This window comes from Streptopelia decaocto (genome assembly GCF_964273445.1).
Source record: "Streptopelia decaocto genome assembly, chromosome: 3".
NCBI lineage: Eukaryota > Metazoa > Chordata > Aves > Columbiformes > Columbidae > Streptopelia > Streptopelia decaocto.
Window position 1 is genome coordinate 55962469 of NC_138656.1, and position 25804 is coordinate 55988272.

Here is a 25804-nt window from a genome sequence, read left to right on the forward strand (position 1 = left end):
CTTTAGGAAGTAATGACAATAAAAATCTTTTCCTTGTCCCCAGAAACCGAGTGACTCATTTATCCAGATGGGTACAATATGAACTTTGTCTGAGAACCAAGGACTGGAATGCAAAGAGTTTGGTGTTGTTTGTAATGTGGTTGAAAACCTGTTCATATAAAACAGCAGCAGAGGTTTCTTTTAAATCCATAGAGTTCCCTACATCAGCTTGCAGAGACTCTTTCCGTCTGGAAGGAAGATGTTGCATAAGGGAAAATTCTGAGTTTTTTACTGCTATATAGATGGTGAATTGTTTCAGCGAGAAGGTCATGTTTCTATGTGTTATAACAACTCTTACTAAATCCAGTTAATTTTAAAGGCTTAAGCACTGACAGAAGGCTCTCCTCCCTCCATGTATCTTTTCTTTTGTGCTACCCTAAATAAATGCCAAGTAGAAAACTGGTATTTTATTACAAGGTGAGTTGTCCTGTAAGTTTATTCCATCCTTTCTCTAGGTCCTTGAAGTATTGCTGCTTTGGGTTGTTACGGTGTCATTTCTGGCACTGCTTTCCACTATTCATATACTGATTTGGGTTTTATTATGCTGAGCTCTTCTTACTTTGTACAGAACAGGTATTTGAAAATTAAACAGTCTTTCCCTAGCCCCACAAAAAATGGTGTTTGCACTTTACTGTAAGAAGGGCAAGGAGCCAGGGGGCCCTCCCTTTTATAGTTTGCACACCCTAGGCATGTTCTAGTGGAGGTGCCACGAGAAGTGCCACCTGCAGAGAAGACTGTATAGCATGTAGGATCTATGGATCCCCACATCCCCTGCTGGAAACCACTGGTCTGTATTGTGTGGTCTGAATGTATTTACCCCTTACGTTTCCCAAGCTCACATTTAAGAGCTTACCTATAGTAAACTTAGCAGGGTTACTGAATTAACAGAAACCTGCTTTTGAGCATCTTCCTTTAGCTCAAATGTTTGCGTGATTTAAAATGTAATTATTTTACAATTGTTTCTAGCATCTTAATAGATTTTTCACTAGGAGAATTGGTTATTTGTGTTCTGAAAACGAGCATTACTAGTAAAGTACTGCTAAAAGTATCATGCTGACGTTCCTTTGTATGTTAACTCTTCAAAAACTCACTCTTGAACTAAGTTGCTGATGCAAAAGCTCATCTCCTCACTTAGCACTCCCCATGCAATTACTGTCTTGTCCCTGAAACAGGCTTCATTGCATGAGTTTTCCTGGCCCAACTAAGTCATTCATGGCCCTAATTCTTAATGCTTCCCACTTCTTACTTCTTTTTATCTCTCTGCCACAGCTTTCTTTTTTTCCTCTACCTTACAGAGATCCTGTGAGGCTGAATATATTTGTTTGGGTGGCCCCTGCTTGTCTTTCTCCTAGGCGCTCTCATGCTGCCACTGAACCTAGAAATGCTTGTCTAACATTTACCTGTACTCAGAATGACATCCTCCCTTTCCTCTAGGAAAAGCCTTTAATGCTTTTCCTGGAAATTCACATGGAAGTTTTGAAACAGTGACTGAGAGAGGTTGAGTTTGGATGCCCCGGGCCCTGTAGCTGAAGGTGCAGGCAAGTGCAACAGCTTAGCAGGTCTCACGAGGAGCATTTCACATGTGCTTGCTTGTTTTGTCGTGCCTCGTGTCAGGCGGTATCTCTTATCTCATTGCAGACTTGCTTCATGCTGCTGTTGGCCTTTGTCACCCATTCCTGCTCTCACAGATGTCTGGTGCATCCACTTTTCCCCCTTTGCTTTCGAGCAGATTTCAAAAGGGCCCTTTGTCTGTGCATGATGAAGTTAAGTCCTTGAGCTGTCTTTTGGGCAGTCCTCCCACGTGGGGCAGAGATTTGCCTCACACAATAGCAGAATAAGGATTGCAGCAGCTAGTCTGCAGCCTGTAAATTAACTTCATGGACCAGGTCACACTGTGCTTTGAAGTTGTTGCTTTTTTGTGTGCTTCCCCCACTTAGTCTTCAAGAATATAAATCTTTAGGAAGAATTATCATCATTTAAAAGGCTTAGACAAATAGCAGCTGGTATTGGTTCATGGTCTCCAATTGGTTCCAGACATCCCTGGTTTTGATAAGACTACAAGACAATCCCAGAAATTCCCTGCTTACAGCTTTTGTTAATGCCATTAAACGTAACATCGTGATTACTGATGCTTTTGGAGCTGATTAGCTAGCATCCTGAGTGACTGATAAACACCATAATTTAATTATTTCTTCAGAATGTCCTCATGTTGTATCCTACTCCCCCTTCTTAGATTATCTTTATTTTAAAATACAACTTAATAGAAATGTTTAATGGGGATTTTGAAGAAGGCCTCAAAGCACAAAGATGCCTGTGTTCAGCTTGTGCTCAATGGTCACAGGATGCTCCACTCCAGCAGCACCCAGAACAAGCCTTACTCTGTTCCCAAGCTATTCAAAGTTGCCTTGGCTCAGTACCCATAGAGGTGTCATCCCAAAGGAAAAGACTTCACCTGAGCTTGTAGCTTTTGGCTTTGTGAAAAGCTGACAACCATGTTTTCGTTCTAGTTGAGTGTTGCCACAAAGAGCTGGTCACAAAACCTCCTGTTGGAGTCATCCCATGCGTAAAGTACTGGCAAGCAGAGAAATGCTGTGTGAGGAGTGTCTAAGAGCACCAAAAAAAAAAAAAAAAGCAAAGTAAAGGGCAATAATAAAATAAACCCAAGACAAAAATTACTTTTCTTTCTGGGGTGCAAAGGATGCATGTTTTGAGTGCCTGTGATGGAGAATAGATGAGGCATCTTTGGTTTTGAATGTCTCTGTCCTTTTTCTCTGGACTTCTGGGAGTTGCTTTCATCATAAGGTTTTGTGAATTCTGCCTTTTTCTTTTAATAGTCATTCCTTGATAGTTTTTTGTTTGGTTTGTTTTGTTTTTCAGTCTACTGTAAATTACAATTTTGCATGTTCAGATGTACAAAAGAGTATATTATCTTCCTTTTCTTCACCCTCCCTGCCATATAAGATTACCTTTTCCAAAACTATAGCCACAGGTGATGCCACAGTTTGTGAGCACACGTGTTTTGTTAACAGGGCCTTTTTCGCCCTTTCCTCACTTCTTCATTGTTGAAAGTAAGAGGCAAGATACTCGTTTAGTTCTTGAGATACATGGCAGCGTTATAAGGAAACTGAGCTGATTTTGCTTCTAGATGAGCCTGCAGGTTATAGTTCACCCGAGATTTTTATTGTGTTCATCAGCCTGTTTTCTGAGGCTCAAAGGTGCTTGTCACAGCCTAATCTCAGTGTGAGGTGATAAAGTCCCGTGCACACAGGGACAGGCAGGGTGTGCCGGTGAAAGGTATGAAGTCAATGCATGTTTGAGAAAATGTGATGAACTTTCTCCAGCGCCCTAAACCACCTGTTGAGCAACCAACACACAGTGATTGGAGCTGACATGGGAAGATCAGCTTTGTCAGGGGATTTTAACAATCTTCAATACATGAACTTAGTGTACATTAACCTAATGGACATGCCTTTTCTACCCTCCCATGTCTGAATGTGCCTACTATGTTAAACACAACTGCCTTTTTATTTGTAGTATGTATTAGTATTAGTGTATATTGTACACTGTGGGGCAGATTTTAGCTGCAACTACCGATCTGTAAGTTGGGGAAACGAAAGGCAAAATTTTACTTTTGTGCAGTGGATAAGAGTACATGTTTGTGTAGATGAGTGTGTATCTACACAAATACTTAAAATCTGTCATCTGAGTCTTGATTCAGAACTGTATTTGTCTAGTAAATATTTAAGTTTCTTCACTTTCCTAATTTTACATTGAAACTGGATTAAGCTGTCTGTTACATCTGCATGTAATAGTGTTAGATATGTTTAAAATTGCATGAAGTGTATGTACACATTCTACTTTTGTTCCAGTGATTTGTATTGGGCATGTATAGGTAATTTTTGCAGTTTGCCTGAGTGTAAGCATGTCTTAACCTATTGGACAAAGAACGGTACATGCTTGTGTTGCCAGTATCATCTCCTGCTTACAGAGAGGCCATAGGATGACAGTAAAAGAACGAGCAGGACTTGTTAGTGTAGCTGCTTCATTTTGTGTAGCACATTAGCATAGCAATGCAGCTTTGCTTTCAGCCAGCCAGCTATAGTTTAAAGCTCAGAAAAGAAAGAAAACGTATCTCCAAAAAGAGACAGATTTTTTTTTTTTTTTTAAAAAAAAAAAAGCTTTTGTGAACCACAGGGTTGTGTTTTTATGTAACTGCTTTTGTGGCTATCAAACTACCCGAAGTTCATGGTATGTTCTTCTTGTCAGTATGCATTTAAGACCACCAGCTTTGCTTTATTTCAAGCCATCTTTTGCGTTGATGTAACACAATATGACTGAATGTATTTTGGCAGGGAGTAACTAATCTAATCCATATACCGCCAGATGAAAGTAATTTACCGTGGGTTGGTGGAAGAGCTTGAATTTTCAGAGCAACGCACAAAGCCATTTTTCCCCTTTTAATTGTTCCTTTTTATATCTAAACAGATCCAGCAATGGGAACAGAACCTGGAAAAATTTAACATGGACCTTTTCCGAATGCGATGTTACCTAGCCAGTTTGCAAGGTGGGGAGCTCCCAAACCCGAAGAGCCTTTTGGCTGCTGCCAGTCGTCCTTCAAAACTGGCACTAGGGCGGCTCGGCATTTTCTCAGTCTCATCCTTCCATGCACTGGTAAGTCCGAATGCACTTTTTGTGGGTGCATACACAAAGCCATCATTAGTATTGTACTTCGATGTGGAATTGTGCTGGGATAATACATGGCTGCACCTGCAAGCATTGCTCAGACAGCTATGTTCCCTTCTGACCTTTTCTGTCTTGACTGCAAATAGATTTCTTCCACCAAGACAGACTTTGAAACAGTGAAGATATGGCCATGACTTTTTTTGGACCCCACAATCTCCAGAGTTGGGTACTTCTGACCCATACCTAATAAAAGAAACAAAACAACATATTCTTCAGCTGTAAATGACTCATTGTGTTAAAATTATATCACTGTGATTTCACCCCCATTGAGTTCAGGGTTTATAGCATGTAGGAGCTAAGTCACTTAGAGTGAAAAGAGGCCAACACTGAAATTTCCTAAAGTGATTCAGGTCCCTCTGGACTGAGCTGGTCTTTTTTTGAAAGTTCCAGATTACTCCATTTTTCAGAAACAGTTTGATACTCTCCTGAAGAGGAAGTATTTTTAGAGTAGGCTAAAACTAGAGACAATCCAAAATTATAAGTCATTTTTTAAGAGCTGTGGCCTGTGTTTGCAAAGAAGAATGAGGGACATCCTCAGCTGCTGTAAGCTGTTGGCTTCAAGGGAAGTATGGCAGTAGCATGTTCACCTCTGCTCTTTGCCCTTGGCAGGGCTGTGAGGCTTATCTTGGCAGAGAGAGGTGGACTACATTTGCTGCATGAGAAGTCAGTCTGAATAGTAGTCCTGAAAGTCCCGTCAAGGAATGTGTTTCTGTCTGCCACCGGTTTTATCTATGTGGTTTGCGTTGTTGCTTGTTAATAACTCAATGCTACAGCACGTTTATCTCCTATGTTTGGCAATTTTGAGAGTCTTTCTTCCTCTAGCAATTTCATATCTCAGTGATAGGTTATCATGCTTCTTCAGACTCTTTTCATTAACTCCTTTTGTTGTACAAAGCAATATTTTCTCAGTTCCTGCCTTCCTACAACCTTCTAATTTGACACTATCACACCATTGGACTACTAAAGCAAGAGTCACCGCTGAAAGTTTAAAACACTGTCCTTGCACTTTGTCATATTACATTGAGGTGAACTGAAGTAACTCTTATTTAACGTCTCAGGTTGAAATAACTGTCAGTGCTTTGCTCTTATGAAAATGATACAGGAAGGCCTATCTCTTTGTTTAAATAGATCTGCTCCAGAGATGAAGCTGCTCTCAGGAAACGTACTTTGTCTCTGTCACAAAGAGTCCGAAATAAGAAGGGTTTATTTTCTTCGCTAAAAGGACTGGACACATTGGCAAGGAAAGGAAAAGAAAAGCGACCTTCCGTAACTCAGGTAGATCTTTTTTGCTGGTGATAACATAGGATGGCTTGTTTCTGCTGCAGTCCATCCTGTGAGGTGCTGTTGGTGCATGGGGTAGGAGATGTCTTTCCATCAGTTTCAGTAGACATGGCAGACTGGCAAAAGGAGCATCGCTTTTGAAGAGTATGTTACTGATTTTGGGTTTCTTTCTGATAAATATGATTGGTGAATGAGAGTTTTTGACCCAGCAGGTTAGTTTTTACCAGCATCATGAGACCATCAGGTTTGAATTTGTAACAAAACTTGTCTTCTGGCACATTGCAGATTCCAAGTAGAGTTTCTTTGGAGTTAGCCTTTATGTGCAGTCCTTTACACAGTGTTGTGCTGGCTTATGGCTGAGACTCTGAAGTACTATTGCAATTTAATATTGATTAATACAGGTAAGGCTCCAAGGGAAAAAGAGGAGAAACTGCTGCAAAGACATCTGTCTTCGACATGGCCTCCCAAAGCAATGTGCCCTTCTTGGAAGATTGTTTTAGCCAACAGAAGACTGCTGTCATGCAGGTGGCCAGGTGTAGGTGTAGACGGCTGACTAATAAAGCCATGCCAGTTTACACCATCTGAAAGCTTGTCACAGGTTTGGTGTGCTGGGGCTGGCTGGCCCTGGGGAGAGGGGCTGTGCCCCTGCATGTTCCTGCTCATGAAGCTACAGCATCTCACAAGGTGATTTTCTCTTTGTGAAACTAGTGGCCCATCCACTTATTTAGTGTAAACCCTACACTTCAGAAGTCTGTATTTTCTCAGTAAAAGTACAAGTAAACGTTAAAATAAAGTTCGCTGCCTCTTCCCTGCCAAAAAGGTAAATAACAGTGGAGACACTTCATTGATGGTGAGGCAGAAGGTGTAGAGGTGCACCCATACTCAGAACATTACTATTTCCACTAGCTTCTGCCATGTCTGCTCTTTCTCCTGCAAAACAGTATTTTTGTGCATTATTCATTAGGTGACTTTGTTCCTGCTGTTCCCTGCCCCTTGTATTTTGATTGCATTAGTCAAAAATCTGTGACCAGCACTTGCAAATCAGCTGTTCTTGCATGTCTGGTAATCTGTGTGTGGAATATTTAAACAAGTCTATCTGTCCACATACTGCGAAGTCCCAGAGCTGATGCAACAGATTTAACATTGCAAAATAACACGTCAGGATTTTCTGGTCTGGTGCTTTGTATTTTTAATAGGTAAATATTTATGTATGTGTTACACTGGGATGAAGCTTCTTGGGGTAACTGTTACACATCTTAGCATATTGATCCTGATGTGTTTACATGGTGAAATTGAATAAGTATAAAACTCAAGTCTTCTTATGAAAGGGGAAACCAAAGGAGAAATTTTTTCCAGGTCACCCTTGTCACGTAATTTCTTCTGTGTTCCCCAGCAATTGAGGCTGAGAGTTCTGCACCTTGATTTCTTTATTAGTAAGAGGCCTGAGGGAAGGGATGTTATGCCCCTTGGCTCTGTTCCCAGCAGAGCTGATACCTCGCACCGTCTTAACTGGGTAATATGTCCTCCCATAGGCTTTATAGCCCGTGAAGGGGATTGATTCTGCATAGCTCAGGGATGGGGAATCTAATTTCCATGGCAAGGAGAGGAGGCTCCTGCTGCCCTCCTACTGCTTTTCTAAGCTTCAAGGAGGGAGCTCTGGCACAGCCAGAGGTGCCCCTTGTGCGTCCTCACCCTCTTTATTCCAAACCTTGCAACATTTGACCCAAGATGGGTTCATTTTCATCCACGAGCTGAGGTTCCTGTATTTATTTGTTTGTTGTTTTTTTTTTTTAATTATTATTTATTTATTTAATATTAAGCATTCTACAATAAAATTAAGTGTAAATGCTGGGTGTTGCATATGAATAACACCAGGCTATGACTCATACCATAAAGTGAGGTATTTTTAAGGGCATGGATTTAAAACTGACCCGTGAACCTAGAAGGTGATTGAAAAGGGAGCCACATCCTTGCTCAGACTTGGGTGTATGCACATAATTGTATATAGTATATCAAAATTGGAATAGGCCTGAGGCTGCCTTTCTTGTCATCTATTTCAGCCCAGTGGGAAACTGAGTTAAGCAGAGAAGTGGAGCTCACTTTTCTGCTCATTGTTATCTGATGTCTTTGTCAAACAATAGGTTAAAAACGTCTTGCTTTCTTGGATTTAATTAGAGTTCATTTGGCTGGAGCTGGTATGTTTTAATCTTCTGTACCCTAGCTTCAAAATTAGATGGTATATTCTTGAACATTGTTGCATCAGAGAAGTTTTTTATGTCATGTTAAGTTCAATTTTATGATATTAATAAAAAAAAGGTACTGAGTTTCTACACTGGGAGGTTTTTGTAAACATTAATGAAGTGGCTCAGTCTTTACAAATCAGTTAATAAAATGCACTGTAGCAGATGGGGGATGTCTAGGCTCACATTATCCTCAGTTTCTTAAATGCTTATCTGCTTTTTTGTGTCTAAATGATGAACTGTTTCAAGAAATCATAAACAATAAAATACTTTTATTACATCTGTGGATGAGACAAGGAAGAGCAAGTTCAGAAGTTATGCCCTTTATTTGCATTAGCAGAAACTGGATTTTGTATGAAATTTTAAGAGAGAGTTTATTGTTGTCTTGGATTATCTGAAAGGCTTGTGCTAGTTAAGAAACAAAACAAACAAAAAAACAACTATAAACAAAAACCAAACCAACAAACAACCTAAGCCAAAAAAAGCTCAGATCTAAGTTTGATGTTGTCCTGATTTCTTGACTGTAGAAAGAGTTTATAAAAGGCTATTTGTATTTGCACTTAGGGACGGTAATGTTATTATCTGCAAATCTCAACATCGTCTATAAACTGTATAGATCTATCCATGTGTTTATCCATTCCTTATCACCAAAATATCTGACTGAATCCATAGCCATTTATTGGATTTTTAAAAATTTTATTAACAAGACAAACACCTTTGTGAGATACTAATAGTTAAGCTTTCAAAACAAATTGGAAACCTAAGTCTCACTTTCTACTTTCTTCACTTTGCAAGGCACAGTAGTCAACTATTTTCATTACTTAATACTGCGGTCAAGTGTGCCTTTAAAGCTAAGCTAAAAGTGTCCATTGATAGTGCCAAGCTAACTGCTCAGCTAAAAGAGACAAAAAACAGTAGAAGTTTTACAAAACAGCAACAAAGATTTGAAATAGCTCCTTTAAATCATTATGAGATTTTTAGCTGTACTTAGCATTACCCCAAAGGGTGAAACTATAACCCTGAGCATAGTGCATTATTTGAAGGTAAATTACTTTAAAATTATTGCTACACAGGAAAAAATGAATGCTTTTACACACATTTAAATGTGAGTGTGCATGTAGGCCGAAAGAGAAAACTTGCCTAAATTTTCTTTATAGAAGGAGATTTTTATTTCTTTAGTACTTCTTCTAGTCAGAATAAAGTGATAATAGGTACAAAAAGACCCCTGGGATTTAGCAGGTTGACATGTCTTTATTCATTTACTTTTAAAATTTTTTTTCAAATAATTTACCTGACATAGGTAAGAAATAACAACTTTTATTTGTGTAACCTATTCATTTATCTGTAATATGTTTAATAGATTTTTGATTCAACTGGAGGTCATGGATTTGCTGGTGTCCAGAATTCAGCCAACTCTGCTGAGGTAAGATACGCCCATCCTTATTCTGCACCATTATGTTTTTTAATTCCTGGATATATTTCACTTCATGTATGATGGGGCTGGTTCAGAAACCCCACAGAGGTTCATAAACTGGAGTTAGTGTTAGATGGCAGGATTATAATTCTGCTAATGAAACCACTTTAATGAAAGTTTCTAAACATGCATGGTAGCATTTTGGAAAGAAAGAAAAAAAAAAAAAGAATAATAAAAAAAAATTCCTAGAAGCTTCTTCACAACACTAATCCTTACAGTATATAGTCTGAAACAGATTTGGTACCAAGCTTGTTTGAAAACCCAACGTGGCAAAACCCAAGGTGTATTTTTCCGCTTTGCCTACTTCAACAGAACCTGCATGTTTTGAGTATAAAGGCAAATAAAGTCTAATTAAAGTCTGTGGAACATACCAGCAGAGAAGTGCGAGCTAATATATAGCTGGAGATTGCCCAAGTAAAGGAAGAGGAAGCGGCGTGTCACTCAGTAAATATCTCTGGCTGATGTTCCCCTGTGCCCAGGAGGAGGAGGGCGGCTGCTGGTCCCTGCCTGGCATGAGTCACCATCCCTCTCAGCTCCCGCATCCTCCCTGGGGATAAAGTCACTGTTCCCCCATCTGGAAGCAAAGCAGGATGCTCACATACATGTAGGACCACTGGGCGTTGCTTATGTATTGTGTGGCTTACACAGACAGAATCTTTCAACCTCGGTAGGCTTGTGCATGCTCCAAATAAAAAATTCAAATTAAGTCTTAGACATGGGGTTTCTGGACTTTGTTTTCAGTATGGCATAGCTGGCTTTCTTTTATGGCAACGTGTGCCGGACTCAAAGGGGTATTTTATCTTTCCATCTACCCCCTGTCCCTTTTCCTTCTTTGTTCCCTGAACAAGATATTCCCTTGATACACTTTAAAATGTGAAAGACGACTTTAAAAAAATCACTGCTGTTCCCTCTCAGCTGAGTTTGTGTACCAGGTATTAGACAAAAAGCGAAAATCTGCATATAAAATTCAATATTGCTTTTGAAAATTATTAATTATAATGAAGAGCTGTAATGAATCTCATGAGGAAGGTTTGGACAAAGTTCATAATTTCTCATAGGTTTTTGTGTTGCATTTTTGTATCATTATCTGCTACATGGTTTATTTTCTTATCAAATACATTCATTTAATGGCTAGGTAAGAAAGAAGTATACAACTATGGAGAAGTTCTGTCACTGAGAGAGGCATCTCCCACTGACAGCAGCTAACCCTATGATGCCATTGTGCCTCCTGAAAGTATCTTCACATTTTGTCTGTTCTTTGAAGAAGGATATTAAAACACCCAAATTCCCTTGGTTACTTGACCACTTGCTTGTTAAATCCTGAAGTGGGAAAGTCTTTAAACCAAATCACTCCTTTTATTTAAAAATAAATTGTAATTTGTTTCTGTCTGGTCCTGTTTAAACATAGAAAGGTTTAGTCCCTCCTAAACCTGAGAAGAGGCAAAATCTCTTGGGTGCAGTCCCTGAAGGTTTCTCCAGAAGGGCTGTGACACCGATCCCTCAGTTTATTGCTGACCCCCTCATGGTTGGGTGGTCGATGGTGCTGCATCATGCAATGGAGTCTGCTGTGGGTCTCCTGTCCTCTGGCCTAACAAGAGCATTTACTCTTCCTGAACCCTTTTGAGGGGACAGAGAAAGGTTTAGAAGGTGCCGGGGAGCAGGCAGAATGAAGTCCTCTCCCTTTGGTGCTGTGTCAGGGAAGAGACAAGGTCTGGTTTCTTGACCCAACTCTCACAACAGGGTTTACGTGTCCTCCGTACCTGCTGGATAGAAGCAGCGTGCTCAAAATTCAGGCAAGGGCTCACAGCCCCACTCCCCAGGAAGAGGGTGCTGCTGTGGGGGCAATGTTGCAGCACATTTTGGGCCAGGCTTTTACGAAGTTTAGCAGGGTTGTGTTTCAAGACTGAAAAAAACAACCCCAATTTAGATGCTAAAGCAGAGCTCTGGAGCTCAAGCTTGTCTCTAGAAAAACATTATTATTATTATTATTATCTCAACCTTATTTCTGAAGCTTTTTTTTAGTGGGAATTGCACATAGCGTGGGCATTTTTAAGATCCTGACATTTTGATGAATCATACAACAACTCAGAAATGATTCATCATAACTCTGAAAACCGTTACTTTGGCATGAGCCCAGTTTCATTGGCTGTTTTCAAATGAAAAACAAAAACAGCACCAAAACTTTTTATAAAATGCTACCTGAGGAGTGAAATGAATGACAAATAGTGAAGTCTGCCAGAGAGGCTGTTTTTTCCCTGAAAAGGGTGATAAAAACAGCCAAATAGCAGGGGGAAATTATGAAGTAACCTATTGGTTCTGCAGCAGCCGTGTGGCACAACGTGTGACAGTCTGCAAATCCTGGCACCTATTTCTGGAAAATTGGATGGGTTGTTATAACTTTATGTGGCAATGAATGAATGAACTATTGTGGAATTAGTCACTGCAAGCATAACAGGGAAAAAAAAATCTCTTTTCATGTCAGATTTTCTGAGATGGAAAATGTGGGTGAAGCAACAGTACCTTGACTGCAGTTAAGGAATATAGTCATGTTTAATAACAGAGGCAAGTTTACCTCAAGGCATATGCTTGAGCACCAGTGTACATGGCAAGGAAAGGAAAGCATCTTACTTAGGCTGCAGAACTTACTGTCCAGTCTTAAAAGCTTCTGGAAGAATGTGGCCTTAAACTTATTTCTCATCACCTTCATTCTCTGTTTTGGGTTGGTTTTTGTTTTAATCTCTGGCAATAGTCAGATTTGTTTCTCTTGGACAGATTTGAAGAACTGCTGTTACCATGCAATAAACCACTGCGATAGTTACAAACCTCTGAGCTGCTGGGAGCATCTCCCTGGCTGAGGCAATGTACCTTTGGTTTTCCCTGGAGGAAACCACTGGAGAATTCAGTCTGACTTGTTCCTGCTCAACTCTCACAGCCTACCTGCCTTGCCTTTTTTCCTTTCTGTTATTTACACTGTGGAAGGAGGTCAGTGTTTGTTTCCAGGCACTTGTTTTAGTCCTTTCTGAGAGGACTATGTTTCTATGGGAAAAAACACCACTACCAGTGTTATGAGCACTCCGGAACCGCAGCCACTGCAGTAGCATAGCAGGATTCTTGTTATGTATAGTAGTTGCTGGATTTTAGTAAGGACCTGTGTTAATTGAAATTTCATTTTCAACTTGTTTAAAGGGACAGTTGAGCAAGAGATGTAAAATTCATAAATGCCATCAGTTCATTAATATTGTTTTGCCAAAACCAGCATTACTCTGGCATTAAATTATTATTGTACCATAATCTGAGTTGGCTGCAACCTGACTTTCTGCATTGTTTGGTGATTACCTGAATGGGGTTGCTTACTACGTCATTTTCGTAGCCATGGTTGTTGTTTGGAAAAAACAAAATCATATTGGTCTCTGTTGCTACTGGTAGATTGTTGTCAATAACATTGCTGCCTGCGGCAAGGGAGGCAGTGTCTGCGCAGTGATTTCACTGCAGCTTTTAATTGCAGTGCACCCCTGGGCTTGTGTCCTTGCAGAGCCAGGGGGAAGAACTGCATAATCAAGGGGCTTTATGTAGGCAAAACCCTCACCCAACCTAAACAAACAAACAAAAATACAAAGAAAAAGCATGAAGGAGGTAGACACTTCTGAGGACAGCTCAGAATATCTTAAGTCTTGGGTGGCAGTTCTACCACTTCAGAGGGTTATTGTCCCTTTCCATTGACTGTAATGGCAATTGAGGTGCCCTGTCTGCACAAACATAAATGCCTTGATGTGTGTATTTAAGTGATATGCTGAATAGGTGGACCCAAACATATAGGTGAAACTCCAGATTCTGAACAGTTCTCAGTGTTTTTTTCTTCTCCTTGTGTGGCTTCCTTTGAAACGTGTAGCTTGAAGTGCAGTACAGGAGAAAGTGTGAAAATGAAGGGTGAGAAAATGAGAGGGAATTTATTCAGAGTGGATGCTATTTGATCAAGCAGAGTGGCTTTGGGGCAAGGGGGAATGTGAAGCAAAATGGTAAACAGGCAAAACCGTGTGCTACCTATGAAACAATATGTTTGTAAACTGTAAATAAAATACAATAGGAACTCTTAATTCCTGTTAGAGTAATTTATTATGTTATAGCAAGCCTTTCTCCACAGTGCTCTCTGCTGGAAGTTTACTATATTGTAATTTTCTGACAAAATTATAGCAATTCCATTGTTTTGGGGTTTGTTTTGTGATGGGTTTTTTGTTTGTTTGTTTTTGTGCGAGGTTTTTTTTTTTAAATTTAATTAGGTAAAATTGTATTAGTTGGTTCTTCTTAAGAATTTATTCCCGCTGTGATACATCAGGTAGCTACATATTTTCACTTTGAGTTAAATCAGCAATTAATATGAGATAAAGGCATAAAAGCCTGTGATGGGAATGCAGAGGAAGTGCAGTCCATTCTCAAGAAAATCAAGTCTTTGGTAATGAAAGAGAGCAGGTAACAGAACTTTGTCCCTGTCTTGTCATGGGGAAATACACAGTACCATGTCTAAATACAGATTCATAGCAAACTGCCAATGTAATTGCACTTTTGTGGGTTTTTGCAATATCCACATATGTTGCATGTTTCTTCCATGTTTCCAGCAGCAAGTCGATGACTTTTTGAATGTCTACTGCTCAGTGCCAGAGAGCATCCAGAAGGAGAGTGCTTGGGAAACACAAACATATGTTCACTTCTGTGATGGCCAAGGAGTGGCACTGACCCTCAAGCCAGAGCACAGAGTGGAAGATGTTTTGTCTTTGGCATGCAAGGTACTAATTTTTTTGTGTGTACAATTTCACCGTATAAATAGCTGTGGACTTGAGAAGGAATGTAATATATCAGTAAATGCCGAAATACTGGGAGCATAATACCGGCATCTCCCTGCCGCTGTATTAAGGCACATTGCTCTGTTTCCTTTAGTTGTGTTATTTATGTGCTGTAGCCAAGGTAGCAGGTTGTGGAAAGGTTTTCAAGCAGCATTGCTTGAGACAGCACACAGTGAATACTTAAAGAGAGGTGACTATTTTCCAAGTAGTCAGCCCCTGAGAAATCTCAGCAAGTGCCCACTCTATGTTGTCATTGCAGCGAACCCAGTTGTTTGGTGCAAATTAATCACAAAGATGTAACGGGGATTGGTTGAGTTAATACCAGGAGATTAAGGCATTTAAGACTAAGGCTATCATATATGCTTTTTAAGACAAAGGCTATCATATATGCTTTCTTCTTAAAGTACCCTTTTAAGGTTTTAATCAAGTACCACCCCTACTTGTGAATTTCAAAGAGTGCATTCCCTTCTGAAAGTTAGTGCCAGCAAGTCGAGAGGGATTGCTATAGATCTTGGGGCATAAAACTTGAGTCACAGGTTCAAGGTAAGGTAGAAATACCAGTTTTAACTACAGACTAAAGACCAGCACCTCTAGAACATCGCAACGTACCAAGCACCTTTGTCTCCACGTGCCAGTGCTTGAATTTAGCTCTAACTTCATGATTCAAGTCACTTAAATTATGCAAACAAACTTTCTAAAAATGAACTTTTTACTCCCAAGATCTGTTTTTTTGACAACTGATTAATATAGTTTACTTACTTCACAACTAAAAGGGAAAACAAGGAAAAAAAGGAGTCCTACTCTGCTGAAAATCCAGCTGTAGCTTTTGGATTAGGTTAGTGTGAACTTTCAGGTGAGATCATTCAACTGTCTTGAAGTTAATGAATTTGGAAACTTCTAATGGAGGAAAGGACCCAATTTAATGGCTCTTTGCACCTGGTAATATTGTAAACAAACAAACAAAAAAAGGCAAGTTTTTAAAAATCCAGGGTGAACCAGAGTTTTTAAATAAAAATAAGCACATTGATTTAGCCAAGTCACAATGCATCTCCATGGCATCACTGAGAAGAAAATAACTTCTCGCTGTTTTTGCTGTTGAAGACTGAATCCTGGAGAAACGGTATAATGGCTGGCTTAACTTTTTAAAAATTCACTGTACCTGATCAGGCTAAAGGGATTCTCTGGGACATAATTTGACCACCAGATGGCACCATACAGCTGAAACATTTGGAAATAGTCGCAGTGATGTGCAAGACTCCTGAAAGAGGAAATAAAATTTATAAACGTAAAATTATGTTGAAAAGGAAATTCCTTGCCTCTCTTACTCCATCATTCCAAAATATTTGTAAATGTAAAGCTGACTTAATTTTCATTGTCTGTATCTCATGAAGATTTAGTTTAAATAATCCGATTTTTTTTTCTTAAACATTTTTCTGTTTTATTTTTTCTTTCTATTCTGTGTGTAAAGCTTTTCATACGCATTCTCTAATGCTGAATACTTTCTACTCATCTATCCTGGTTCTTTTCCTTCTTACATTTTCATTCTGCTCTGGTGAGTGTAAGGAATCTTTCTTCTTAACAGAACATTTTTGAGTGTTATGTGTATGAGGATAAAGTTCAAAGAGATTGTTGTTTTTTTCCATTCATTCATGCCTTATTGGGTTTATACTTTTCTCATTTCTGTTTTCCATCTGAGGCTTTTGGATAGCATGTATAGAAAAAAATGTGTATTGAATATAGTTTTTCAGGATATAGAACACATGCAACTCGTAAACTGTTACACATAATGAAACACTAAGGTAATTACTAGTTACTCAGGAGATTTAGATTTTGTAAGCTGCAGAGATGCGTTAAAGAGGTTAAAGAACCCTCAGGGCTGCAGTCATTCCACCTCTTTCAGAAATGTTGCTTCCTCCTGTTTCTTAAATGTTGCTCTATTAATATGCTAAAATGAAGTGTTTTGTGCAGTGATCTCACCAGCATCCTGATTTTCAGAGAGACTCCCATCAGGGGCTTGACACTTTCAAGCTAATATCCTTTGGGAATATTCCTATTTCCCTTTGACTTCCTGTTGAGACAGGATTTTTGCTTTGACCTCATGCGGTGAAAAAAAATAGGTGAAACTCTCTGATCATAGATGAAACCCAGCAATAAAAATAAAATCCAATAAAAGCAAACCCTTAGGGAACCTGCTTCCCATCCCATCTCTTCTCCTAATAGCCCATACATGAGTATACATTTTCTACATCAGAAGAAAACATTGCTGAGCAGAGCTGAGTCATTAAAAGTACTCACAGAAAAATATGGTTGTGAACATAAGTTCGAAAGGACAGAAAACAGTAGTGATATCTTTGGAAACATACAACAGTGCTCAGTTAATCTAATAGCAAGCCATAGTGTTTATGAAAGGATTTGGAAGGATTGTAAGAGAAAGTGGAAATTGCACTGGAATCTTATCTTCTAAGCAATGCAGCCAGTTTTCTTTATACCACAAAAATAGTTACAAAATTACTTCTTGAGGATTGCTTTTGCATGACTTCTAAAGAGCTTTTTTTGTGTGTGTGCGTGTGTGTGTGTGTGTGTGTGTGTTGCTTCTTTATCTTCTGGGATTCTGGAAATAAATAATAAATTTCATACCCCGTTCTCTTTATTCCTTAGATGAAGCAGCTGGAGCCAAGACACTACGGCCTACAACTGAGAAGACTGGTTGATGACAATACTGAGTATTGTGCTCCTGAACCATACGAATACATAGTAGACCAGGAAAGTGTGACTCCTTTAGATGAAGCTCCATTATGTCTGTAGCTACAGTTGAATTATCACCTATGAATATGTGTGATTTAGATCTAAAATAAGGTTTTGAAGCTATTTGTGGATTACATTCTGCCATCCTTGTTCACACATTCCATGCCTATGCAGACATTTGGGTGGCTAGGCCCTCCAAACACTCTCTTTAAAAACCCTTTGAAGATTTAAGTGGGGCTTCTGATAGAAAAGTGAAGTGTCAGTCTCTACTTCAGGCTGGGTTTTCTATCTTTAGCTCACTCTGCATTTAATCCCACTCATACCAATGACGCTTGTACAGTAACACAGCTCTCTGTCTAAAGACAGCAAGTTTTGGCTCCTTATTGATGCGAAGAATATCACATTTATTTCTCGTGCTGTACCTTTGGGTTTTGATGCTTACAATTTCATTATTTGATGTCTTCTGTTATTGTCTTTTTTTCCAACAGGTGTATGATGAAATAGAAATTTGCCCATTAAATGTTTATAACATTCACCTTACGAAGACTGAAAACATAAGTGATTTTGGTAAGCTCTCAGGAATTTTTATTCTTCTCATTGCTTACTTTGTCTTTTCAGGACTTTTCTGTCTCTGAGAGCAGATAGAACCATCTTTGATAGCTCAAAAGTCTGAGTCTCCAAAGAACGCGAGGCATTATAACAAAGAACCAAACTGGTCGTTTTACACTGAAAAGTGCATTTTTTATGTTTGGGAAGGGTTCACTTTCTAATTCTGCTGTGCTGGCCAAATAATTCAAGCATGAAGTCATCAGAAGATGAATGTCCTTTGCCAGGATTAATACAGTCAGCCTCAGGCCGTGGTCAAGGTCTGCCGTTTTCTTTTTTGGTAGTGGGATCCTCTGTTGGCACAGTATCAAGAGCATGTCCTTTGGTACAAATTCTGACAGGCTTTTTCATCCGTGGGAGGCGGTTATGCCTAGGTATAATTAAATACCTTGCAATGATACCTTCATAAGCAACTCTGTGCTGTTCTTCAGCTGCAGTCTGTTGGTATATATTATTCCTTTCTGGCTGTCTCACTCACTGGTCTAAATGGATTTGCTGCTTTATAGTTTGGGTTTCCAGTTTTTAGAACTGTTTAAGAGAGCTCTGTGTCCGATGGACACACTGCAGGACTCTTACTGTAATGGTGAGCCATGTTACTGAAAAGTCAAATGGGGCTGAGGTAGAAGACATTTTTTTGAAATGTAGTTTGTTTTTTCTACAGCACAGCATGGCATTTCCTGGAAGTTGAAAAGACCTGTTAACTTCAATAGGGCTTACAATGACTGAGAAACAATGTGATAATTTCTCTGTGCTCCGTGGGTGTGTTCTCACGAGAAGTATCCTCCCTCTGGTTGTGTAAAGTCTACTAAATAAAAAAAAAAAAAAAAATAAAAGGGAAATGTTTCCAAGAAAGTTTATTTGATTTAAACTTTTTTTACTTCAGGCTTTGCTGTCACAGCACAAGTTGATGAAAATCAGCATCTCACCCGTGTATTTGTGAGTGATGTTCTCCCTGATGGACTGGCATACAAGGAAGGTATTTAATCATATTTATGTTTAATACTGTACTTCATTAGCTTTTTAAAGTCCTGAAACATGAAGGAGATTTAGTACTGCTGTCTAAAATGGTTCTTGGCTTTTACTATTTGTAGTTTTCTTTCTTAAAGACAATGGAAAGTAAGTGATATTAGAACAGATAATGTGCACAGAGTAAGGGAATTATCCTTTCAGTATAAGGGGAGAAGTTCTTGTTCACCCTTGGAGACAAAGTCTGTGTTCAGCCACCCAACCAAGTGCTTTGCACGGAGGAACAGGCTGGAGCAAGAGTTCATCTTGCACTGGGGAACCTCACAGCCTTGGTCAGTCTCCAAGACTCATCACTTTCACTTTTTCTGGCAATAAAAATTAGCCTCCCTCCCCAAAACAGACTTCTGCGTACGTTTCTGTGAGTGCCTTCTCTGCTGCACTGCTCAGAAACCATGCTTCTCTTTGTTGGCACAGCAAGACCATGTGACTTCTGCTCTCTGAAAAAATGGGGACAAACCCAGAAAAATGGAGACTGAGAGTTTCATTTGCTACCTGAGGGTAATGACTACTTGGTTGTTGCTGACTTGAAAGGCAGTGGTTGCCACCGTTCAGATGTATACAAAAGCTGCTGTTCCAGTTTTGCATGAATGTTTTGATCTGCATGGCTAGTGCCTTGTTTTTCCAAAATAATGAAGTATATGTTATAGTGCTGTTATTTGCTGGTATCCAAGTCATGAGAGGTGCCTCTGTTCTTATCTTCCTGACAGCTGTGCTGCCCTCACACCCACCAAATTCTATAGCATCTTTAGAGACAAAAAACTCAATTGCTCTGCTATGTGTAGCACCTATCAAAGCATGAGGTCAATCTGTATAATTATAGCAGGAATAAAACTCCCATTGATTCTAATGGACTTGTGGTAGGATTAGGCTATTTGAATTAAAACCACAAAAATAAAAGATGAATCGGTATTTAGTTAGTTAATAATTTTATTTTTTTAAATTTCTTCTTTTTTTTCACATGCTCCCAGGACTCCGAGTAGGCAATGAAATCCTGAGTATAAATGGAGAGGCTGTGTCTGATCTTGACCTCAGACAGATGGAGTTACTGTTTTTGGAGAGAAGTGTAATGCTCACTCTGAGAATGAACCATTACGGGAGCCAGCAACCCTTATGTGTGTCCTGGTCTGATGGCGAAATTTCCAGGGACCCAAAGAATTTGTTACCCCCTCCAAATCAGTCACAGCTCCTGGAAGAGTTTCTAGATAACTTCAAAAAGAACACAGCAAATGGTAAGAGGTTGACAATTATTCCATTACTTTCACCTCGCTTCCAATATCGCTGGTTTTTAAAACTCAATTATGTTTTAAATTCTGTGATTGCTTCAGTGAGAAACCCAAGTACAAATTGTTCAAGTGCTGTTTATGCTCCATATCTGTCTGTTATTTTATTATTTCATAGAAAGCAGAAATGCAACAGAACATGATCATTTCTGCAGGGAAAACATATTCTTTTAATCTGATTGGCCGCACCGTCAAGTATTATCAAGCGTTCTCTTAATCGTTCTGCGTCGTCTCGGGTACCTCCAATACATCTGTTTCCCAGGCATTGGTGGTTGAAATGATGTGATGGCTTTCAGAGGCAGAAGTATTGTTCTGTGTTTACCACGCTTTATGTATGGTGTAGTACCACATATGTTAAGGGTACCTTAAATATAATAATCATCATCACCTCAGAAAGGAGTCACTTAGCTCTGCTCACACCCAATGATACTGTTGTGTTCCTGTTGTATACAGCTGCTCACTGTGTAGAAGAAAGCCCATGAAAGCAGCTTGCTTAGGGATTATTTTGCTACTACCTGCTCATATTTCTTACTCAATGTAGTACCACTGTATTAATCATCAAATGGAGGACATATCCTCACAGTGCTCTATCGGGGCGAGATCCTGATGGGTCTCCATATGGGGAGCACCAGGTAAGGAAGGTGCCAAAAACCTCCATGGTAGGGACTGCTCCTGGCTGACAGTACAGTCCCCCCAGCCCCAAGGAAGGTGCCAGTGCTCACCGCAGGGTTGCCTTTCCAGCTGGATATATGAGGTGGCACACAGAGGGGCACAGCCACGCTGGGTGGTGGAGAGACATGGTTGCCCTTCCCTTCCTTCAGCCCACCTTACTTCATGTGAGAAATATATCTTGTGTTACCAGAATACTTGTAAACACCTGTCTGAAAGTATATGGGGATTTGCTCCCCTTCCTTCCCATGCCTTGACTGTTTTTCAAACAAGGCTGAGAGAGCTGTGTCTCTTTAGTTTGGAGAAGAGGAGACTGACGGGTGACCTCATTAATGTTTATAAATAAATATATAAAGGGTGAGTGTCATGAGGATGGAGCCAGGCTCTTGTCAGTGACAACCAATGGTAAGACAAGGGGTAATAGATGCAAACTGGAACACAAGAGGTTCCACTTAAATACGAGAAGAAACTTCTTCACAGTGAGGATAACAGAGCACTGGAACAGGCTGCCCAGGAGGGTTGTGGAGTCTCCTACTCTGGAGACATTCAAAACCTGCCTGGACACCTTCCTGTGTAGCCTCATCTAGGCGTTCCTGCTCCGGCAGGGGGATTGGACTAGATGATCTTTTGAGGTCCCTTCCAATCTCTTACATTCTGTGATTCTGTGCAGATAGAAGCAAATTTAACTCTAAGAGTGTAAAAGGTGCAGTTTCCTCTCTACACCTCTGGGGGATGCTGGTAAAATTCTGCAGGAAAGCTAGCCAGAGTGCACTGCTGTGTGAGGAGAGTGGCAAGAGGTACAAAAAGGGATCGCTGATTTTTGTATATAATTATGGTAGCAAGTGTTTTCTGACCGGAATTTTTTTCATAATTAAAAATGGGAGAAGAAAAATAATGATGTACAAGAGGTTGCTAGAATGGATTTAATTACAAAGCAATTTTATTAGGTCATCTTTTGAAATTAAAAGAGATCTGAATACAGGATTTGCGATACAGTAAGTAGCGTCTCTCTCAGGGGCCTTATTTCAATTTAAAATGCCATTAAACTGACTAGTGGCACATAAAAGTTAGTGTCATAAAACAAAAATTATGATAGAGCTAATTAATTACATAATTATACCAGGGCTATCATTCAGCTTGTTAGCTTGATATGATAGGCCAGCATTACCTGGAGTATTCAGTGTAATAAATGTATGTGTCCATTCACTAGATTCCTCATTCCTTTGGGATAAAATTGCAACCTGTGCAAATATTCCATTATAATAAGAAATTACTGGAGTATGTATTGTACTCTAAGACCTAGTAGATAAAAGGACATAGTATATTTGCTTTTCTGCCTAAAAGCAGCTAGGGAAGATTTATTTTATTCTGAAAAGGAGCAAATAGTTCTAAATTAATCTTTGTGAGAAGGACTTTCCTGTTTGTTGAATTCCATGCTTAGTGTCTGATACCTGATCAGGTTCAAATGGAAACAGAAGAAAATGGCATTATGTTGAATTAATAGATAATCATAAAGGGTTTAACTGTTCTATGCCCTGTTACTCAGGAATTGAGTAAGATTTTAGATAAGAAGAGGGAGTATTTAATGATCTGAGCAGGGATTTGAAGGCCAGAGGCTCTTAAATTCACATCCAGTGTTTAATACTGTTCTGTCTCCTTCGGTAGAGTTGAGTGAGTCACTTTCAAGACCATGGTTTTCAAAAATAATTTCTGACATTTGCTTGTCCGTGTTGACCCTGTTCTTCCAACGCAGCACCTTTGAAAGTCAATTAGTGCTAATGAAGTGAGATGGAGACCTCATTGAAAAATTTGGCTTAAGGTACATACCTGGAGTTAAAAACTTTGTTTCTGCTGTTACCTCGCTGTTTCTAAAAGTTAACTAACTCTATTTATTTTTCTAGAGTACTGTGGGGATTAATGAGCTAAAATTAACAAAGTGCTTGGAAAATGGAAGTTTTCAGCACTGAGTCACATGGTGATACCCTTCTTGGTGACAACCACCAGGCAAAAGCAAAATCACTGGCTTCATATAAATTGGGTGGTAATAGTTTGTCCACATACGTTTCGTAACTACTTAGCGTAACTCTGATGAATGCATTTTCCTACATATTCTGCTGCATTGAGGATACCCAATTATACATTGTGGCAAACTTTGGCAACCTTTACTGTACAGAAGGGAAGTGATTGACTTTCTCCAAAGCCACTAACTCTGCCACTTGTAATTCACAGAGAATTTTCTGGGAGAGTGATTCATTTTGTCCAAGAGGTTGCTATACGCCTGTAACTGTATTTTGGACCTGCTGTGGTCATATAATTTAATCTCCCACATGGCAATGCTATGTGCTGGCTGCCTAGCCACTTGGCTAGTAATAAGCTTATCCTGGAAAAGAAATGAGATTAAATACTTTTTAAAAATGCACTCATAAATGTGGAAAACCAAATAACAGAGCAACTAAATTTGCTCCAACCTCCAGTGCTAAGGAAATTTAACAAATATTTGTGCAGAATTAAAAAAATGAGAGAATTGGACTGGAATTCTTACAACTGTGGAGGAAGAAATGCCTCATTTTAAGATGACATGGATATCTGAGGAATAAACATCAAAGGCAGGATTCAAAACTGCGTGTTTAGTGCAACCCCATGTGGGTTAATGGTATATCTATAGTGCTGAGGCAGGAGGCAGAAGCATTAGTAAGTGTGAAAACCCGCTGCAGTATGTGAGTTGCTGTCAGAGTTGGGCAATTATTTTTTTTTTTCCCCCAGCAAGTGGGCTTTTCCAAAAAAGCTGTCATTTCTGGTTAGCTGACACTGTTGAAATCAACCCTATTTTGTAAATAGATCTCTGTGATTAAAATTAAATTAAAAAAAAAAAAAAGTGTGGTGGCAGTTTGGATATGCTTTAACAAGTTTCCATGAAGAAACGTTTTTATCTGGAAGGGTTATAGAGCTAAATGCAAAAGAAACCATTTAAAAAAAAAAAAAAAAAGACATACTCTTTTTTCACTCCCTGTTGTACTCCTCACCTTCGGGGTAGAGCGCTTACCTTTTGTATGGGGTCTGGGTTCCTGTCTGGCCCATCTTTCTAGAACTGTGGTGTCAAGAGCAGTGAAGAAGGCTGGGGTGCTGCTGACAAGGAGGAGGCTCGCTCCTCCTCTTCCTCCCCTGCATCACCTTAGCCCTCCCTTCTAGCCCCACAGCACTCATCCCATCCTGTGCTGGCAGTAGCACTTGCTGGAGCCCTTGATTAAGCTAATTAAGGAGAAAACTTCCTTTCCTCCCATCCCCTGCAAACTCAGTGAGTTGAACCAGCGGGTGCAGAGGTCTGCAAAGGGCCAGAGCCAGGTAAGCAGGAGGAGGAGGAGCGGGGAGCAGGCTGGTGCCAGGGGAGCTGGTTGCAAGGAGAGTTACTGTCAGAGGCAGCAAGATCTCTTTCAGGCAAACTTCCCGCAGAGCACCTCTCTCGCCATTTTGGAGTGTGGGTTTTGCCCTCTGCTTTCCTACCTCTCACATTGATCCCTGGGCAGCAGTGTAGTCTGGGACATGCCTGGTTGAGTCACTCCTGGTTGAGTCACATTGTATAAAGCATGGCTGGAGTCAGAGGGAGAGAATCAGGCTTCATGCTGTTTGACGAGTAGATGGGACATGTGCTGGAGAGGAGCAATGACATTTCAGCTCCTGATCTGCTAAACATTGAGGTACTTTTGCAAAATGTAACTGCTTCAGGAGGAGGATCAGTGGTTTGAACTGTCATGTGGGAAGTGGCTCTTCTGTTTCTCAAGACATGAGCAGCTTCTGATTTTAATCTTGGTAAGCATGCACAGAAGCAAAGCACATCAGTTGGCCAGAAGTTTAACTTTGATATGACTAAATTATTTTTTAAAATGTGGCCATAATAATAATTGGTTTGGACTCAGTTCTCAGGTACTTTCTGTTTCAAATAGACTTTGCTAGATAGTTTAGATACCTCTGTAAGGTGTAATTGCAGCTCACAGCTTCTCCACAAAACTTTGTTCCATTCAGCTTCGTCAGATACCACCAAGTTGAGGGAGGAAAAGGCAGACAGAGGTTGGCTCTGTAGCCAGCTGGCTATCTGCATGTCGCTGTGCATGCCTCTCCAGGTAGCACTCCCTGCATCCTCTTCCAGCCCCAGCCCAGCCTGGATATATTAGAAAGACTGGTTTGTCCTCTTCAGAAAAGAGATCGAGTTATGAGGACGTGAAACCAAGGTGGTCTGTAGCCTCCAGCAGCTGGGGGCTGTGCCTGGAGCACTGGCTCAGACTGCTCTGCTTGTTGCTGTTTGCCCAGAGTTTTTAAAGTATTTTGTAAGCACCTTTTAATGTAACGTTCAAAGCATTTTTTAAACAAAAGTAAAAATAAACTTAACTGAAAAACATTTCTAAAATAACTTTTTTGTGTGCTGTAAGGCAACCTACTAGAAAAGCAGTGCCTCTTTTTAACTTAGACACGTTATCGATGCATCATGACTGCTTATCTGCCTGAAGATCAATGACTCTGTCAGGTTTTCTTTTGTTTTTTACTCATTACCCAATTTACTTCACCAGGAAGCCATGTAGATGTGATAGAACACACAGTGGCTGTTCTCATCAAAGCAAGCTCAGGGGTGAGGAGTGTGTTTACAGCAGTCTTGGACAGCCATGGCACGTTGATTCACTCCAGCTGTTTGTGCTGTTAACACAAATGTCCTTGTCCTGCACTTTTCTGAATCCCTGGGAAAAGCCCAGGTCTGGCCTGTGATCATACCTGAGACTGTAGCAGTGTAGAGGTTAATGTGAAGAAAGCATTTTCTTCTTCAGAAGCTGGATCCATAGAAGCAGTAGTTACCTACCGCATGTTTTGCAATAC

The 25804-nt window shown here is 39.9% G+C and overlaps 1 protein-coding gene across 7 annotated transcripts in view; it reads left to right on the top strand.

Moving 5' to 3' along the window:
• Window positions 1-25804, top strand: part of TIAM2 (TIAM Rac1 associated GEF 2) — a 170717-nt gene that overhangs the window by 101682 nt on the left and 43231 nt on the right. For 5 of the 7 annotated variants that reach the window (XM_082049732.1, XM_082049729.1, XM_082049730.1 and 2 more), the window contains 8 exons: window positions 4525-4710; window positions 5911-6057; window positions 9664-9726; window positions 14391-14558; window positions 17274-17375; window positions 17846-17927; window positions 18850-18942; window positions 19961-20221. In XM_082049732.1, the coding sequence (XP_081905858.1) occupies window positions 4525-4710; window positions 5911-6057; window positions 9664-9726; window positions 14391-14558; window positions 17274-17375; window positions 17846-17927; window positions 18850-18942; window positions 19961-20221 (1102 nt within the window). Of the gene's footprint in view, window positions 1-4524; window positions 4711-5910; window positions 6058-9663; window positions 9727-14390; window positions 14559-17273; window positions 17376-17845; window positions 17928-18849; window positions 18943-19960; window positions 20222-22992; window positions 24284-25804 lie in introns of those variants that run through there. The other 2 variants (XM_082049734.1, XM_082049735.1) reach the window with 2 other exon arrangements.